This window comes from Petaurus breviceps, unplaced genomic scaffold (genome assembly GCF_028583685.1).
Source record: "Petaurus breviceps papuanus isolate PSGF00001 unplaced genomic scaffold, PetGlider_PUasm1.0 37, whole genome shotgun sequence".
Lineage (NCBI taxonomy): Eukaryota > Metazoa > Chordata > Mammalia > Diprotodontia > Petauridae > Petaurus > Petaurus breviceps.
Genome location: NW_027186296.1, coordinates 21,532,979 through 21,552,190, shown reverse-complemented (window position 1 = coordinate 21,552,190; position 19,212 = coordinate 21,532,979). Strand labels below are relative to the sequence as shown.

The 19,212-nt window shown below is 37.0% G+C and overlaps 1 protein-coding gene across 2 annotated transcripts; it reads left to right on the top strand.

The window, feature by feature from the left end:
* Positions 1–1,859: 1,859 nt before the first annotated feature.
* Positions 1,860–18,111, top strand: ARPP19 (cAMP regulated phosphoprotein 19). Of its 2 annotated transcripts, none has more exons than XM_069098071.1 (3): positions 1,860–1,913; positions 11,135–11,257; positions 16,424–18,111. In XM_069098071.1, exons 2-3 carry the CDS (start codon positions 11,138–11,140, stop codon positions 16,595–16,597), a joined length of 294 nt encoding a protein of 97 aa, XP_068954172.1. In that variant the 5' UTR covers positions 1,860–1,913; positions 11,135–11,137; the 3' UTR covers positions 16,598–18,111. The 2 variants fall into 2 exon arrangements, with proteins under 2 accessions (XP_068954172.1, XP_068954171.1); XM_069098070.1 differs by lacking the exon at positions 1,860–1,913 and adding an exon at positions 1,980–2,305.
* Positions 18,112–19,212: the final 1,101 nt, after the last annotated feature.

The window sequence follows — 19,212 nt, the reverse complement described above, 5'->3', positions numbered from 1 at the left end:
ATGAAATTATTTATAGCCCTTTGGGCATAATTCCAGATTGCTTTCCAGAAAGGTTGGATCAGTTTACAACTCCACCAGCAATGCATTAGTGTTCCAATTTGCCCACATCCTCTCCAGCATTTGTCATTTTCCTGTTTTGTCATCTTAGCCGTTGATTAGAATCCTTAACGTTTTCAAGTTGTCTCTTTTTACAATATTGTTATAGTTAGTATAAATTGTTCTCATTTTGTTCACTCTGCATCACTTCCCAGTTTTCACAAAAACCATCCCTTCTATAATTTCTTGTGGCACAATAGCATTCCACTGAATTCATATGCCATGATTTGTTTAACCATTCCTGAATTAATGGGAACTCCCTTAGTTTTCAGTTGTTACTACAGAAATTATTGCTATACTTTTGTATGTATAGTTTTTTTTCCCTTTGCCTTTTGGAGGGCAATTGGGGTTAAGTAACTTGCCCAAGGTTACATGGCTAGTTTTTTTGTGTGGGTGTTAAATGTCTGGGGCTGGAACCGAACTCAGGTCCTCCTGACTCTGGGGCCAACGCTTTACTCACTGCGCCACCTAGCTGCCCCTGTGTGTATAGTTTTCAAAAGGTTTAGTACAGCTTTGAGCTTTAATAGCTCATTTTAAAAAATCTTAAATTATTTTTAGCTCTTAAAGTTTAAAACTGCACTGATACTTTTGGGATATGCTGTTGATCTAGATTCTTTTCCTTCTTGATTTTTTTTGGGTATAGACTTATCTATGGTATTGGTGGGTCAAAGGGCTTGGTGACTTCTGGGGTATAGTTCTAAATTGCTTACCACAATGGCCTGGCTAATTTACAGTTAAACAGCGCATTAATGTGCCTGTTTTCCTGCAGCTCTTCAACATTTGTAATTTTATTTTTCTGTCCACGTGGTCAATCTGATGAGTCTGAAGTAGAAAGTTGTTTTTATCTGCATTTCTGTAATTATTAGTCATTTCGAACATTTTTTTCTCCATATGGTACTGATAAAAGGCTATTGGATTTATCGTTAAAAATATCATTGGCTGACCTGGTAGAAATGAATTTCCGTGCGCTGGACTGGAGTTAAGATTGCAAGTGAATGAGAACTCAAAAAGCAGAGGCAATAGATATAGCTGTTTTTTCTTGGGAAAACCTGTGTTCAAATCCTGTCTCTGACACAAGTCCTAATTTTCTGTCACTGTGGAAACACAGTGGACACAATTCAGTGCAACCTGCAACTACCAAAGGCTGTAAATGACAGGTGAATTGCCAATCTGCATATGTGGAGTGTTTTCACAATAGAATTTCCCTAGATCTATGAAATCGGAGTCCTGGAGTTCTTCCTCAGATCAAAAGCGCAAGGGAGTGTATGAAGAAAGGCAAACTCAGAAAAATGAAAGCGCTTTGCCTAAAAACCAAATCGCTTCATAGGTATGTGCTCTGGATTTGGAGTTAAAGGATTTAGGATTGAATATTAGCCCTGTGACTTCAGATAAAGTGCTTGACCTCTTTGGATCCTCAGTTTCCTCATCTGTAAAATGAGGGAGTTGGACTGCCCTTCCCTTTCATTTCTAAGATTCAGATGCCAGGCTCTGGACAGAAGTGTTCTTTTTTCTGCATTGTCAGATGTGAGTTTAAGCGCAGGTTCTGCTATTTACCACCTGAGTGACCCTGGGTATGGCCCTTCTTCCTTCCCGGGCCTCAGTTTCCTCATATATAAAATAAAGTGTTGTACTTAAAAGTCGCTAAGTAAGAATCTTTCCGGCTTTAACATTTTGAGATTCTGAAAGAGAATGGACCTAAAGCAGGGAGAGGATACAACCAAAAACTACATTTCCCAGAAAGCACCGAAAGCAGCCGAACTCGGAAATGACGTTAACAGTCGGTGGCGACCTAGAAATGCTGAAGAAAGGAACCGTTTGTAAGGAGGGGTCTGGGCTAGATTTGGGGAAACTTATAGGCCAAAGGGTCAAAGGAGAGGGGTGGAGCCGAGGAGTCAGGAAATAAGGCCCCTGCGACTAGCCGTACACGGCGAGACGCTATGCCGTCATAAGGCGGCAGCCATTTTCGGAGGGAGGAGACTACCGCGACGGCGGTGGGAGCTCCGAGAGAGCGGGCTGGAGGGCGGGAGCAGGAGCCTGAGGGCTTGAGCGCGGCGCGGGCGGTGGCTGCTGGGGAACGTTGTTGGCGGCTGTAGGGGCTTCCTCTTCCCTGCTCTTTTGCGTCTCCTTTCCCCCATTGTCCTCCCAAATCGACTGAAGGGGCGCAATGTCCGCAGAGATCCCCGAGGCGGCCTCGGCTGAGGAGCAAAAGGTAAGGAAGAGGCCAGGGGATGATGGGCACCCGGACCGGAGGCGAGCATCGAGTACTCCCGCCCGCCCTCTCGCTTTGCGGGCCCGGTCGGGGAGCGTCTCGACGGGGTCCGAAGAGGCCGTTTTCCGGGAATGGAATGAGCCCGGGTGAAGAAGGGGGGGACAGATCGGAGCCGTTTCCTTTCCCGCTGGGAGGGAGCCAGATCCGGCCACTTCCCCCCCCCCCCCCCCCCCTGTTGGAGCGGGTCCCAGAGCCTGCCTGCGTTTCCGCCCCAACCGTTGGAGGCGCTTCCCGCTCGCGGAGGCCCCTCCTCCGTGGCGGGCGGCCGGGGTCTCGAGGGCCTGGCGGGCCATCCAGGCCCTCGCCGCTTGCTGCCTGTTTCAGAATCGCAGGTCTGGGAATTGCACGTCTCCGAGAATCGCAGGTCTGGGAATTGCACGTCTCCGCGAGGCCCGGTCCGACCCGGCTGGTCTTTTGATGGATTCTTTGGGAAAGGGTTGTGGCCTACTTTGTGAAAAGCGGGCCAGGAAGTGCGGAGGGAGGCGCTGCATCCTCTGAAGTGTGGGTGTGACTGATGGCTCTCCCGGCCCGCCGGGGATTCCGAGTCCTTGCTCTGTCCCACTGCCCCCCGAATGTTTCCAGCTCATTTGGTTTGGCAGAGGAGGCCCTCTCCTGTTCTCTCAAAGTTTCTTTGCCAATTGAAACACATAGTTGACACTTGAGACTTGATTTCTGTGATTTTAACCAACCATGCTTTTATATTTCCATCTTGCAAGATTGTCTAACTGCCAAGCTCGGTGCATGCAGTGATTACATTGGAGAGAGGGCAGAGTTTCCAAAGCTTGAGAACTTTCAGAATCCAAATTATCTTCTTCTTTTTCTCTTCCTTTGTGCACAAAAAGGTATAGGGAGATTTTCAGACTCAAGAGGGAATTTAAGCCAGATTTCTGGCAGTTTTGAATGAAACCATTGAGTTTAAACCAGAATTTTGACAGTTTCCCTCCTGATCTTTCACATGAAATGTTTAACATACCTAAGGGTAGTTTGTACTTCTCCTGTCCTTCTTTTAAAGTTCTTCACTGTGCATAAATCCGAATTCATTTCTCTGCTCTACTGTATTGCTGCGGGCTAATTTGGATAAGCTTTCTGTTTCTGAATTGATCTGGAAATGATCGGTTTTGAAGGATCAAACTTAGAGAAGGGGAAAATCAATCCAAGGCTGTTAAGTATCATAAATCAGTTCTTTGCTTTGATAGTATATTTTGTCTTAATTAGTTTCCTAGTCAGATAAGGATGTTGATTAATTTCAATGGTTACTGAATAGAATAACATCACAATTCACATTTTTTTGCCTACTTAGCCATTTGGACCTTTCCAGACTTGGTCTGTTTATTTGAGGAAAAATGAGTAGCATTGATATTTATTACTAGTTAGACTGTACTTTGGAATTGTTGTGAATACAAAAAATACTTCCATTTCTTAATGTGAAAAGTTAGATATTTGTACAACTGAAAACCCACTTTTATATAAAGCCAAAATTGTGACACTCTCCTAGGAACCAAAAAAAGCAAATGACCTTTTTAATGATCGATAGGTTTTGCATAAAGTAGTAATTTAACTTTAATATTTCATAGCATATTCACATAAATTACTTTTTTTTTGCCCTATTTTTTTTTTTGGAGGGCAGTTGGGGTTAAGTGACTTGCCCAGAGTCACACAACTAGTAAATGTGCTAAGTGTCGTGTCGGATTTGAACTCAGGTTCTCCTGACTTCAGGGCCAGTGCTCTCTACTCACTGCGCCACCTAGCGGCCCCACATGAATTACTTTTTATGAGCCCAGGATGTGTGTGTGCCAGGTCTTAAGCACCAATACTGTTGTCTTGACTCTACTGGAAAAGAAAAATTGCAGCATTACTTTTGTTGGTGCCATGGCCAGATTAGCTGATTCTTCTGTTTGAAGGACTGACTAGAAATGACCTAAAAGATTTGATTAGTATTTGTGTAACTAATTGATCTCTGTCAGCTAGAACTTAAGTACACAGGTGAAATTCTCATTTTTTTTTAATCAGTAAAATAATGCCTCTCTTCAGTTGTCTATACATGAACATGAATTGTCCATGCATGAGTATTTAGCAGGAGATCTAATTTCTTGTCAAAAATTCAGATAAAAATTTTTTCTTCACTGAACTGGGCCTACTTCCTCATCTTTGACTGCATGCCTGGAGTATCTCTGAAGTCCCTTTGCAGTTCTAAATCCTCTAAACTCCTATAATAAAAACTATAACCTAAGGTAAAGGGGCATTGACAATGAGTGGTGTGGTTTCATGTAGGAGTATGTGCACACATGCATGCACACACATACACAAGTAATGACATTTTTCTGAATGATTTGCTATTGGAATTGTCCAGAAAAGTGCCGGTTTTCTGGAGCAGGAAGTATGTAATAGTGGTGAGGACATTTATGGTTGCATTTAAGCATGTAGTTTGAGTGTAAGAATTCTGAAAAAGATGAAAAGTAGACAAAACAGTAAATATTGCTCTTATATTTTGTTGAATTTTGGAAAGAAACTGAAATAACCTTATCCCTCAACTGATTTGTATTGTTAATTGCCATTAGGGATAATGATTTCATCTTCCTGTGTTAGGGTAACTAAAAATAGAGCATACTTGAAGACGTTTGGGGATAGGGTTTTGGATTCTACTTTATTAGCTCCTGTTTGAATGGTCATTTTTTCTCTTCACTTGTCCAATTCAGCAAGTACTTTTTTTCTGTTTAAAGAAAAACACTTCATTTTAGCAATCATTTAAAAAAAAAAATTTGAGTGGGGCAGCTAGGTGTCAGAGTGAATAAATAGAGCACAGGCCCTGGAGTCAGGAGGATCTGAATTCAAATCCAGTATCAAACACTTCACACAAAACTAGCCATGTGACCTTGGGCAAGTCACTTAACCCCAAATGCCCTACCTTCTCCCCTCCAAAAAGCAAAAAAAAAAAAATTGAGTTCCCAATTCTCTCCCTCCCTCCATTTCATCCCTCACCATTAAGAAAAGCAATATGATATCAAATATACATGTGAAGTCATGCAAAACATTTCCACATTAGCTATGTTACCCCAAAAAAGCAAGAAAAATAAAGTGAAAAAAGTATACTTCATCTGTACTCAGAATTCATCAATTCTCTCTGGATGTAGATAGCATTTTTCTTCATGAGTCCTTTGGAATTGTCTTGAGTCATAGAATAGCTAAGCAGTTGATCATCCTTACAATATTGCTGTTACTGTGTGCAGCATTTACCTGGGTCTGCTCACTTTACTTTGCAGCAGTCATGTAAGTTCCAGGTTATTCTGAATCCCTTCTGCTTATCATTACTTATATTACAGTAGTAGTATTCTATCACAATCCTATGTCACAACTTGTTCAGTCATTTCAGTGCTTGTTTCTTGACTGCCATGCATATATAGTCCCTGAGACAACTCTGCAGCTGGACTTTACTTCTGATTGTCCAATTGAAGTTATAAATGTCTCTCCTTGGAGACTGGAAGGACTCAGACAGATCTTCAGATTAGGTTAGAGATAAACACACAAAGAGAAGGAAAGCACTAAAAAAAGGGGGAGTTGATAAGGGCACAAAAATAAAACGAAAATGGAAAATGCATCATATATATATATAAATAACACATCTAAACACACAAAGAAGACCATGACTTCAGGGAGATGATAACATGACTTCAGCAAGTACTTTTTAAATGTTAGTAAATTAACTATGTTCCAAAACTTGGCTAATGAGCTCTTCTTGCAGAGGTTGAGGAAAAAGTTTAGGAAAACTGAGGTTTTCACTGTATATTCATTTTGGCTTGGAGTTTGGTGTTGGGAAAGTGCATCCCTCAGTCTGCAGAGACCCCAGTATAGAATGGATAGGATGATTGTTTTCTATTCCCTTTACAATCAGTGAATCATTGACCATTCTGCAAGTAGATTCAATGATAGTGGGAAACTTTTAGTACTAATGGTATTATGTAAGGGGGAGATCATCTAATTTGACCCCAAGTTTTATTATATCTAAGAATGTAAAAACCATTCTTGAAGTCTAGTGGGCCTTAGAAAAACCTGGTAGTGGATGATGCCCATGCTTTGGTTTAAAGACCTTAGATTTTAACCAATAACCTTCATTTTAATGAAGAGATAGAAGTTGGGGTCAAAGAAGTTTGTGACATGTTTCTAGTCATAGTGGTAGTAGATAGCAGAATCAGAATTCGAACTCAGCTTTTCTGATTCATAGTCAGTGTTTGTTCACATGTGAAATCTAGATAGGGTCTCTTAACCTATTGCACAAATAGTTCAATGATAAACAGTACTGTGGAAAGAGAATGCTCTTGATTTGGAGTCGGAGGAACCTGGGTTAGAATCCTGGCCCTACTATTTATCTACTTCATTTTGTCTCCTTGGGTCTCAATTTCCTTGACTGTGAAATTAGGGGTTGTGATATAAATTCTAGCTGCTTCCAGCTCTAAATACTTTGATTATGGAGACTGGTTAGAGTGGAATGAGCACAACATGTCTGAAGTCAGCAGATCTAGGATCATATCCTAGCTTTGGTACCGTATTAATTACCCGTGTGACCTCAGGCAAGTCACTTCTGACTAGATGACATCTAAGATCCCTTCCAGCTCCAGATGTAGGCTCCTGTGATCTGTATGTTAATTCACTTCAACAAATCTTTATTATCTATTTTTTATAAAAATTGTGCTCCAAGCCCAGTTCTTGTATTATGTTTTTCAAGGTTATAGCTCTAAGTCAAGAATACTGCTTCAGCATTTGGAATTATGCTCAAAGGGCTATAAAAATGTGCATACCCTCTGACCCAGCAATACTACTTCTAGGCCTGTATCCCAAAGAGATCTTACAAGTGGGAGGAGGACCCACATTTATTTGTTTGTGTATTTACTTACTTTTTCCCCTTTTTTGGAGGGGGGGAAGGCAGGGCAATTGGGGTTGTGACTTGCCCAAGGTCACATGGCTAGTGTTAAGTGTCTGAGGTTGGATTTGAACTCAGGGCCTCCTGACTCTAGGGCCAGTGTTCTATTCACTTCACCACCTAGCCGCTCTGACCCATATTTATAAATATTTATAGCGGCTCTTTTTGTGGTGGCAAAGAATTAGAAATCAAGGGAATGTCCTTCAATTGGGGAATGGCTAAAAAGTTGTGGTATATGAATTTAATGGAATACTATTGTGTTATAAGAAATGAAGAGTGGATAAACTTCATAATAATCTGGAGAGAATATATAAACTGATGCTGAGTGAGGGAACCAGGAGAACACTGTACACAGTTACAGACACATTGTCTCTGTGATGACTAACTTTGATAGATTAGGCTCTTCTCAGCAATGTAAGGTTATAAGACAACTCCAAAAGACTGATGGAAAAGTCTATCCACATCCAGAGAAAGAATTAGAGTCTGAATGCAGATTGAAGCAAACTTCTTGCTCTTGCTCTTTTTTGTATTGTTCTTTCTCATGATTCATTCCTTTGGTTATAATTATTCTTTACAATTTGACTAATGTTTAATGTGAAGGTATATGTAGAACCTATATCAGACTGCATGCTGCCTTGGGAGGGGGGGGATTTTGGAACTCCAAAACATGTGAAATTGAATGTTGTAAAGTAAAAGTAAATAAATTTAAAAAGAAAAAAAAGAATACTATTTTAAATGATCTTGGTCTTTTCCAGCAATCTAATCTAATCATCTAATTTAACATATAAACAAAAGCTCCTTCAGGGAAGGGTCCTCAGTTTTTAAGAGTGTAAAGGATCCTGAGACCAAAAAGTTCGAGAACTGCTCTTCTATTTTTTTCTAATCAACATATCAAGCCATTGCTTCTTGAAGATGTCCTGGTTTTTCTCACCCTCTTGTGATTGCTTGGTTGGCTGAAGCCTGAATCTCTCTTCCCTTTGAAAGATTCCTTAGGTTTAAGGAATGGTGGATGTAAAACTGGAAGGGACCTTATTGACCATTTAGTCCAGCGCCCTCATTTTACAGATGAGGAACCTTTATACCCAGGCAAGTTAATTAATTAGCCCAAGGTGATATAGTTAAGTTGATTCATCTAAGATTTGTACCCAGGTTTTTGTAGGGCAAATCCATCAAGACAATTACAAAGTACAGTCTGACTAGTAATATCATCGCTACTCATTTTCCCTGCATCAGATTTGTGAAACTAAAAAATGTTACAAACCATACCAAACTTAAAGAGTTTTCCTTGTTATGAGCAAAGTGCTTAGAATGCCATATAAATGAGTCATCATTATTTACTGTTTATGGAAACTTTCCCATAGCACCTATTAATTTTGATTAGTACCCCAGATAAAACTGATGGTCTGCAAGCTTGAGAAAAATAACTGGCATAGTTTTATGGCAGTTGTCATTTAAAGCCCCTTTTTAATTGTTGACTGATTATTTAATTATAATCTTTATCAGTTGCTTGTCCCAAATTAGTATTCTGCCAAAACAGTTCAGAAAATGAGAGAGGAATATGTTTCCTTTTTAGCCATAAAATTCCTATTCCATAGACATTAAAATAATTTATACTACTATATGCACTTCTTACATACCCTTTTCTGATCAGCTTCTTCTGAATTCTAAGTTGGCAGGAACATTGCTTTCTTCATCTTTCTTTAAAATAAATGGAATTACGAAGAGATTTGAGTAATTTTTCTCAGTTCTCATAATAAAAAATTTGGATATCCAAGAACAGAATTAAAGACTCCTAAATATAAACCTTTCCTTTTGCCCCCAAATAGTCTTTCAAATGCAGGAATTTCAGGTAGTTTTGTTGTTTCCTCTGAGCCTGGTAACTTTAATAAAGAACTTAAATATCAGTATATAATACTATTGAAGCACAGTCTGTATGCAAAGCATTCAAAATTCTTGCTGCCTTCTAGATTTAGTCAGAAAACCTTGGTTAGAATCCAAGCTTTATTCCTTACTTACTTGTCAAGTCATTTGACTGCTGTGAGCCTGTTTCCTCATCTGAGGCTGGCGCTGATTAGATGAACTCTCATGTCTCCTGCAGTTTTCAATCCTGTTTTCTGTCTTATAAAACTTCTAGTGCATTAATGTAATAGAAGGTGTTTTCTAGCTCCTCCTAGAATGATAGTCAAAATGAAAGTGATTGCATAATACTTTTTTAGCAAATAATTTAACTTCAAGTTCCTATCACCAAGAGAATCTGTTAATATTTATTTCTGTTGGGTGTTGGACTGCAGCTTTGTTATTGAAGCTAAATTTCCTTTCTGTATTTCCAGACTTGGTGACTGGAGACTGAAAAGAGCAGGTGCATAGCACAGTGTCTAGCACATAGTAGGCTCTTAATAAAAAGTTTGACTTATTGAAGAGTAGTGAGAAACTGGCTTGTAGAACTGTTCACTAGATATTCAAGTGTGATGTGAAACCAGCTTCAGGGTCACTTGTAGGTTATATAGCCTTAGGCAGAACTTTTTGCCTAATAAATTGCTTACTGTCTGATAATTCCTAACTGTCTTTCACTCTTTTATCTCAGTTGTGGCATCATCAGCACTGAACAGCTGTGCCTGCTTGTTGATTAATTTCTTAGTGCTCATTCACACTTGCATAGTAGCTACAAGGGCAACCTGAATTGTGTAGGAGGCTTGATGTTTACTACATCTTTTTCTGTATATGTTGTGGTATATACTGTAATTATGTGTGGTCTAAGTCATTTTGCAGTTTGGGATGCTGATGATCATTTAGTAGCTCAGAAGGATTTTGGCTAGGATCTTGTAAACAGTGTCAAGAAAACTGAAACAATTAAAGCTTTTTCTACGATTTATTGTAAAACTGGAAGACAATGTTATATAGTGCATAGAGATCCAGCTTCAGAGTTAGGAAGACTGCTGTCTTTTTGACATATAAATAAACTAGCTATTTGACTCTGGGAAATCACTTCACCTCTTTGTGCCCTAAGTCAACTAGGTAGTTTCCTCACTGGGAGTTCAAGTTCCCTATCTGATGAGATCACAGGGCCCAGACAAAAAAAATTTATAAAATGACATTTTCTGTTATTATGTATAGGTTGATTAATTGTAACTTCAAAATAGCTTATTTAGCTTCATATAGTGAGAAGAATCTAAAAACATCTAAGGCTCTACATGTGCATATATGTAATATTGTATATTAAGAAAATAAGAGACCATAAAGCTGCCTTTTAGATTCCTAAATTGATAAATTGGGCATTTATTGTACACATATTAATGTATCTGCAGAATATGCACAGTACAATACAATCTAATTCCAAACTCAAAGGGTTTAGAAAGACAAATGACTTTGAATAAACTCTGGAGAATAGCCGTGTTTCAAATTAGACAAGATTTTTGAGTAAACATAGCTTTGAAAGGTTTTACTGTAGTTGGGATCTTAAAATCATGAAAATGTATTAGAATGAACATCTAATTATATGTAAATGTGAGCTGAAGAGTTCCATAAAAGGTAGGTAACTATAAATGTATTCTACGTGACTGGAAAATAATAGCAGGAAAGACTTGAGAGCTGAGCTATCTCGATATTTTTATCCAGTGTGTAGGGTGGTACACATGCATCACAGCTATAATAGAGCCATCTCTTGGATCACTTAAAAAAAATACATTAACTAGAGGTTCTGTCTTTAGAGCTCCTCCTGTACTTGGTTTTCAGTAAGGTATTAACTAGATACTGAGAGTTCTTTGGGCAGCTACAATTTGTAAAAGGGGGTATTTTGTTTTTTAAACAAAAACCTTAGGTGGAATAAAAAACTAATTGATGTTAAATAATTTCAGGAAATGGAAGATAAAGTAACTAGTCCAGAGAAAGCAGAAGAAGCAAAATTAAAAGCAAGGTATCCTCACCTGGGACAAAAGCCTGGGGGTTCAGATTTCTTGAGGAAGCGACTGCAGAAAGGAGTAAGTTCCTCTTTTTTTAAGTTTTACTTCATTATGCTATGTGAATTTGTTACTTGTGGCATGAAATGATCAATGTGATTTTAGCCAAGTTTACATTACCTTGCTTTGGCATATTTTTCTAAGAATATAAGAATTTTCTATTTTGTAAAGTAGTTTCCCCAGACACTTGGGAAATTGTTTATTTGGGTGTAATTGCCATCTTTAAATGTATTAAAAAGTATTTTAAGTGTACTAAAGTAAATGTATATTTTTAAAATAATTCAAAATTTGCAGTTTTTAAGTAATTCAAATCAGCGACATTTTTGCTATTTTAAAGTTTTGTAAATTGTTAATTTGAGAACTGAATTAAAATGGGTTGACTATTTTTCTTGGATAGGCTTTCTTGCTCTTTGTAGGATTAAAGGTTCAAAATGAGTTTTATTGCACATGCAGATTATATTGAGGGTTTGTGACTGAAATTTACAGAAAATTCCTATCATAAACGCAGAATGTCAAGAGCTCCATTTTAATGCAGTTTTTTATATGTATGATTCTGTAAGCACTTTTCTTAACATATAGCCTTATGATTAAATAGGGAAAACCTTATTTGTTGCTAATACAGGGCATTGCTAAATAAGGGATTACTATTTGCAAAGTGGGTTTAACCGATTTGTTAAGGTTTCTGTAATGTTTTATTAGCAAATACCATTAATTATAGCTTTTACTTTAAAACATTATTGGTTACCACCAACCTCTTTTCCTTTAGAAGTACAAGTTCTTAACCTGTTTTGTTTCTTGGACCTCTTGGCAAACCAAAGGGGAGACCCCACAGCTAAAGCCTGTGGACCTTTTCAAAGAATCTATTTTTTAAAATTCAGTTTTATTTTCTGTTCCAAATTCTCTTCCTCTCACCTGTTCCACCCATTGAGGAGGAAAGAAAAACAAATCCTGATACATGTATGTATAGTCAAGCAAAGCAATAGAATATTTTCCAATGCATAAAATAGGCTTATAAAGGGAATAAATATTAAGATTTTATTAATAATTATCATATATTTTTTAAACAACTGACAGATTCCAGTTTAAGAACCTTTGCTTGAAAATATCCTGCTCTGGCTAATGATTGGATAAAATTAGGGAAATGAAGTGGCTTGTCGTGTGAAGAATATGCATTTTTTGAGAATAACAATCAAACAAAAGTTTTCAGCTTATAAACCAAAAATATAGTGGAAAATGGTTTATTGAAAAATGAGTAATGTTGAACCTACTACTCAAACATGCTTTGTATATAGACTAAATGGAGAATATAATTTACATACAGTGAAACCATTTTTTAACCAAGTGTTCTGGCTGTTTTTTGCATTATACATATCTGTCCTTAATCTAGGGGTGCATGACAACTTGTAACTTTCAATTGACTCTGGTCCAACTGTTAGCCACCAATGTTAATTATAATTACCATATCCTAGCCTCCTGTAGGATCTTAAAAGAATAAAATTGAACTTCTATAAAATCATGTGAAGGTCAGCAGCTCAGTGTGATCCTTTGAGATGGCAGTGGATTTAAAACTGATTGTAAATAAAATTCTGTGGTCTAGTTTGACCATAATTATTTTTAATTGCAAAGTTACTGAACATTAAAGTAATAAAATATAATATTTTATGTTTTTTTGCTTTGAGGGAAGGAAAAATTTTGTTGGGGGGGGATTTTATTTTCTGGGTTTTCTAATTTCCAGAGAAACTGGTAATCTTTAATATGAACATACTTAATTTGTGCTCTGAGTCTTTATTACAATTTAAGGAGGTGCTAATTACTTTAAATTTCTTTTCATTTTAATTTATTTACTTTTTTTCCTTCCTTAGTGGTAGAGTTGATCTAACAATGATCTAAAATTACTCTTTACATCTTACAGGGGATGTTTTAGACATTGAAGACTTTACTATTCTGGGTTCCAATCTCTTATCACCAACTATGTTTTGGACATTTTGAATTGAATGTCTTAACAGGCATCTCAAACTCCGAATGTCTAAAAAACGTTTTATCTTTCTTCTTACACCCTTCCCACTTCCATACTTTCATATTACAATCAAGAGAACTGGTATCATAGTATTGATATCATTCTTGACTCCTCATAATTCATCCCAACTATCCACTTTTGCCAAGTCTTGTCATTTCTACCTCATAACATTCCTTCTATACATCCCCTTTCCTCTACTCACACAGCTACCACCCTGGTAAAGGCCTTAGTCACTTTATGCCTGAACTGTTACAGCAGCCTTCTGGTTGTTGTCTCTGTCTCAACCACTCCAGTGTATCCAGAGAGATTTTACTAAAGAGGTAGGAATGACCAAGTTACATGTACTCCCTTCCATGTGCTTTTCAATCCAAGTACACTAGCTGACTTGCTATCTGTCTTTTGACACTCTACTGCCCATCTCCCTGTCTTCTCAATGCCTATAAACAATGACTGGAATATTCTTTCTCTTCTGCTGACCTTCCTTAGGACTTAGTTCAAATTCTGCCTTCTATAGGAGGCCTTTTCTTGTGTCTTCCCCTCTCTTCATCCTCTCATTGCAGTCCCTCTGAGATTACCTTCCACTTGCACTGTGTGTATCTAATATCTTCATAGATATTTGAATGTCATTTCCACTATTAGAATGTGAGGGAAGGGGCTCCTGTGGTTTTGTCTTTCTTTGGGTCGCCAGTCTAGCAAAGTACTTGGCATATGGTCAGTTCTTAATAAATGACTGTAGACTGGATGTCAATCTTTACTCCCTTTAAGTTTGTAAAATGAGCTCCTGCTCTTATACATGAATTTATGTTGTTCTGTATGATTGAGCTCTATTCCACTGGTTTTGAGTAGTTTGAGTAGTAATAATAGCATATTATTTGACTTAATACAAAATTTCCTATATTAACAGAAACTATTTCAGTTTTGATATAACAAATTAAAACCCTGTTAGTTCTACCGTTGGGTAATAATAGTAACACATTATTGATTTACTTAATTATTATGCTCTGTGGGTGATAGATTAGGCCTTCCATATAACCAAATCTGGCAGACTATGTTCTGTCATAGGTTTAGAAGTTGAAAAAGCCTCAAAGTATATCTAGTCCAAATCTATATCTATATCTACTCCTCATTTTATTGTGACTTTGAGTTTTAAGTCACTTGACCTAGGTCTCCTAGGTACTCAGTAGTAGAATCCAGGTCCTCTGACTCCAGAGCAAGCATACTTTCCATTCTATCATGAGTTTTTACTTTACTTTGTTCTTGTTCATCTTGAAATATTTGAACTTATTTTTTCCTTCCTGAAATTATTCCTGTTTTAAATTCTTTCAGCTTTTAAACTGATTAGCCCCTAAGAAAGGTTAGGACTCTGGAGTTTTTATTTTAGTTAGGTCCATTACCTTTTTTTGTAAATTTAATTTTAACCTTTCATATCTACCTCTGACACTTGTTAGCAAGTCATTTAATTAGCCCTCTTAGTGCTTTAGAAAATTCTCAAAGTTGCAGAGAAGGGATCAGCCTAAATAGGCTGAAGAAATTTCTCACCAGGAGTTCCTCACACTAGTGAAATCACAAGTTCAGTCCCTACCCCTGTGTATAAAAATCATCATTATTCAACTGTTTAATTGTTGCTATTAGTACTGGCTAATTTGGTGATTGATTTGTTAGTGTAGAAGTGAAAAAAAAATGCTTCTAGTCATAAAGTTTACTTTTTCCATCATTATTCTACCTGATTCAAGCAAGGGAGAGTGCCAGATAACAGGCAGGGCCTCTTCCCTATATGTTCATTAACAAATAAAACGATGAAGCTATAGCAGGGGAAAATAGTTCAGCTATCACCCCCCCCCCAATTTCCTCCCCATAACCCCCCCCCCCCCCATAAAAAAACCTAACTGATTTTATTAATGGAATCCCGAAATAACTTTCTACATTTTTGATGAACTAAAACATCATAGCAATAAATTAGAGTGATATCTTGTCAAAGAAACAAGCCACATGTTGACTTTAAAATCAGATCCATCAGTCACATTTCTTTATTTACAAGCTGTTTGCAGGGAATTTTAGTCCATTGCAATCCCAAGAATGCTGAAAGACAGACAAGATCAAACAGCTTATGTACAATAAAAATTACTCTATGGGGTTACTTTGGGTTAAACACCACATTATTGATATTACAGACTAGAAGACAGCAAATTGTCTCAAGGACCTTCTGAATATTTATACATTATGTTATCTCAAGCTGTTCAGTTTCAATTGCTGCAATTTTTAGACTAATTAACAAGAATTTATTAATTGTTTGCTGCCAGGCAGAGTACTAGCTGTTTGACATAAAAAGAGCAAAAAAAAAAAATAATTTCTACACTCAAGTTTCATTGAGGGAGACAATATATATGTGTATTTGAGTATATAAATAATAAATTTCATTGTAGGAAAGGAGGGCACTAGTAGTTGGGATTATCAGAAAAACTGAGGTGGGAATCCAGCTTTGATGAATATATAGGCAGTGAGCCCCGTCTTCCCATCACCACTATACAGACAACCGTCCATTTACTTCCACATTCTACAACCTTGCTAACACAGCTCCCAGTAAAAAGAATACACATTACAGCCTTCATATACTATTTCTCTTAACTGCCTTTTTCAAGTTTTTTAAATATTCTAAGAATATCAGTTTCATCTTGCTTTCGTATCATTCTTACTTATTTCTCCTCTTCCTCCCTTTTCCCCCAAATGCTAATGTGTTACCTCCTCCTTAGGTAGTTACCTGCTAGATGATTACCATCTAACCAAGAGATGGTAAGAGTACTGTTGATAGTTTTGCCCATTGGACATTGCTTCTTCTAATCATTTATTATTGATTGATTGATTACTTATAGTATGATTTTAATCCCAATCAGCTCAGTCATTATCTAGCAGGTGGATGTGTTTATCCATAGACCCATGGACTAGACTCAGAAGTAAGAGTAAACCTAATGAGAAAAATTTACTTTCAGTTTTCAGTTTTCCCTGCAATTCAGGAGTACAGTATCAGTTTTTGGCTAACCATCATACTTGGAATCCTTACATTTTGTCATCTGGCAGTTTATGCTTCTCAGTGTTAGACCAGTGCAGTTGCATGTATGCTTGTTATAAATTCCTTACTGAAGTTGTTTTTTTTTCCCCCATTTCTGTTATAGCAAAAGTATTTTGACTCTGGGGATTACAACATGGCTAAAGCAAAGATGAAGAACAAGCAGCTTCCTACTGCAGCAGCTCCTGACAAAACAGAGGTCACTGGTGACCACATTCCTACTCCACAGGATCTTCCACAGCGGAAACCATCCCTTGTTGCTAGCAAACTGGCTGGCTGATTAAAAGCTGAACTGCATGAATCTCCTCATTCCTGTTATTTCTCTCAAACATGTTACTTCTCGGCTTTTTTTCTTTCCATACACTAAGTCATTGAGACTGACAGCTTTGCAGGTAGCGGTAGTGTGTGCTGCTATTGTTAAGGGAGTAAACTTTTAAGAATAAACTGTAGTACTTTGGACTAGTTGAACAATGCACTGATGAAAAGGACACATGTTAGAGCAATGTAAAGTAATCTACTTGAAAATAATTGTATATATTGCCTATTCCTTAGTGTAGGACTGGTTCCAGCAAGTAACAAGCAAGTTTTACAGTTTCACTATTTTGGCTTTCCTTATTCCTCTTAATTACAGCTTTATATGTTTGTATTATTTAATATAATCTATTGTGTTGCTTTTTTCTGTGTTTTTCTGTTTGGTTTTGTAAAACAGAGGTTTAAGACCACAAGTTGTTAGATCATGTATTTAAAATGAAAACCACACATACACACACACAGGGATTCTGAATGATTTTTCTCTTTGCTCTGAAACTTGAATGGCCTTAAACCTGTTTCAGCTTTAACAATAGAATTTTACTTGGGCAATATTTGCCCATCCTGATGTAACCTTTTATGAATTTAGTGCTTATTAACAGCTGCCTATTGAAGCTGGGTTTTGTTTGTTTTTGGTTTTTGTTTTTTCAGTTCTATAGTGTTAGAATACCTTTTCTTTTGAAGATGTGAATGAAGTATGCATGTGCATAGACTGTTGAATTCACTTTTGTGCCATTTTTGTAAATATAATAGTTTTGCACAACCTCTCGCAAATGTCTGTATTAATTTCACACTTTTAAACAACAGATGATGTGCCAACCAGAAGCACAAAAGTTCCCACCCCAAACTCTACAGTTAGAACTTTTGTATAGGTAAGAGTAGCTTACACTCTTGGACTTAGAAAATACCAAACTGGATTACTCATTTAGGTATAGACTAATGTGTTTTCATCTGTTACTGATGCCCATGACATTCAGTGGCCTTGCGTGCATATATGATATGTTGCTTAGGCATATCTTTTGTCCTATGCAGAACATTTCATTGTGACTTATGAAATTACAAGTCACGTAATTTGTAAGATTTTTTTAAATGGAGAATATTTTTACTTTCACACTCAACTTTCTGGGAAACTCTAGAATAAAAAGCCTTCAGGGCTTTAACTCCATTTCTTGCTATTAATTTAACATTTTAAGAGTAGGAGTTGAGGCCATTTTGTGCATTTGGAAGTAGAAGCATATACTTAATTTATAATTGTTCTGCTGAATTCTGTACTTAAGACACATTAAGATGATATTTTCTTATTGTTTAGTAGCTATTAAATCCTGATCCTGTGTAACTAATATTTGACAATTCTAAATGTATAAATAAAAGGGAATTTCGAACAAGTAAATACTTGAAGACTGACATCCCAAAGATATGTCAATATTTATGAACCTGTAACATTTTAGTAAATATTTTTAATATTAAATTAGAAAACTAAATTGAGTTGGCCCTTGCTACAATGAGAACATCTCATTTAAAGAGGGATGAATATATCCCAGTTACATATTTAAGCCTTAGATGTTGTGCTTTTATAAATACCATCCTTTTTTTTTTTTAAAGATTTGAAGTGATATCCATTTAATTTTTTCCCTGTAGCACTGTTTCCTTATCTCATTCATGAACAAGAACAAGTTGAGGCAGGCAGTCTTACCAAGGAGTTAAAAATCTTTATTGTGGACCAATTTACCATTTGTAGTTTTGTACACTTTCCCCAATTTTATGCAGTGATACATTATGACAAATATTAGCTCTAAATATGCCACTAGTGATGTTTTCCTGTCCATAAATTGCTTTTTGGTGTGTATGGGGAATGGAGGATCAGGGGGAAAGGGGTTAGGCTACTTTTAGGCTCTGTGAACACACATGGTAATTTCCATTATTGCATTCCTAAAACCAAAAATATCAGGTGGCTATAAATAGATTTAATCATTTCTATTGACTTTAGCAGAAACTTTTAGCAAGTTACTATTTTAAGAAATGTTTTGCATTTACCTTTCTGTCCTCCAAAAAAAAGCAGAAAAACAAAATTAAGAAAATTATATTGGGGCAACTAGATGGTGCAGTGAGTGAATAGAGCACGGGCCATGGAGTCAGGAGAACCTGGGTTAGGATCTGGCCTCAGACACTTAACACAAAAACTAGCCATGTGACCTTGGGCAAGTCACTTAACCCCAATTGTCCTCCAAAAAGCAAAAAAAATTATATATATATACATATATATATTAATTTAAAAAAAAACATATAGTTGAAAAAGGATGCCAGATTTGTTCAAGTGAAATCCTCACCTACAAATCAGTTATTGTAAGAGTGACTTTAACATTGCAAAAACAACCCAAAATGGAATTTTATGGATTTTTGTCGATTCTTGTTTAGTATGTTCATGAAAGATTTAAGTGCTATGACAGTGAAATCCCCATTCATCTGAGAGGAGTGATCTTATAGGCAGTGCACTGAAAAATTAAGAACACAGTGCTAATCTTGACCGTGAAAGAGAAGATTGTTGTGGCCTCTGGCAGATGACTTAAGTACTGCCTCAGTTTCAGT

Bases quoted from the DNA above. Each gene is read 5' to 3' on its own strand.
- ARPP19 (XM_069098070.1), top strand. From the start codon at position 2,261: ATGTCCGCAGAGATCCCCGAGGCGGCCTCGGCTGAGGAGCAAAAG. The intron at 2,306-11,134 runs GTAAGGAAGAGG...AAATAATTTCAG, and splicing joins CCTCGGCTGAGGAGCAAAAG to GAAATGGAAGATAAAGTAAC. The intron at 11,258-16,423 runs GTAAGTTCCTCT...TTTCTGTTATAG, and splicing joins GGAAGCGACTGCAGAAAGGA to CAAAAGTATTTTGACTCTGG.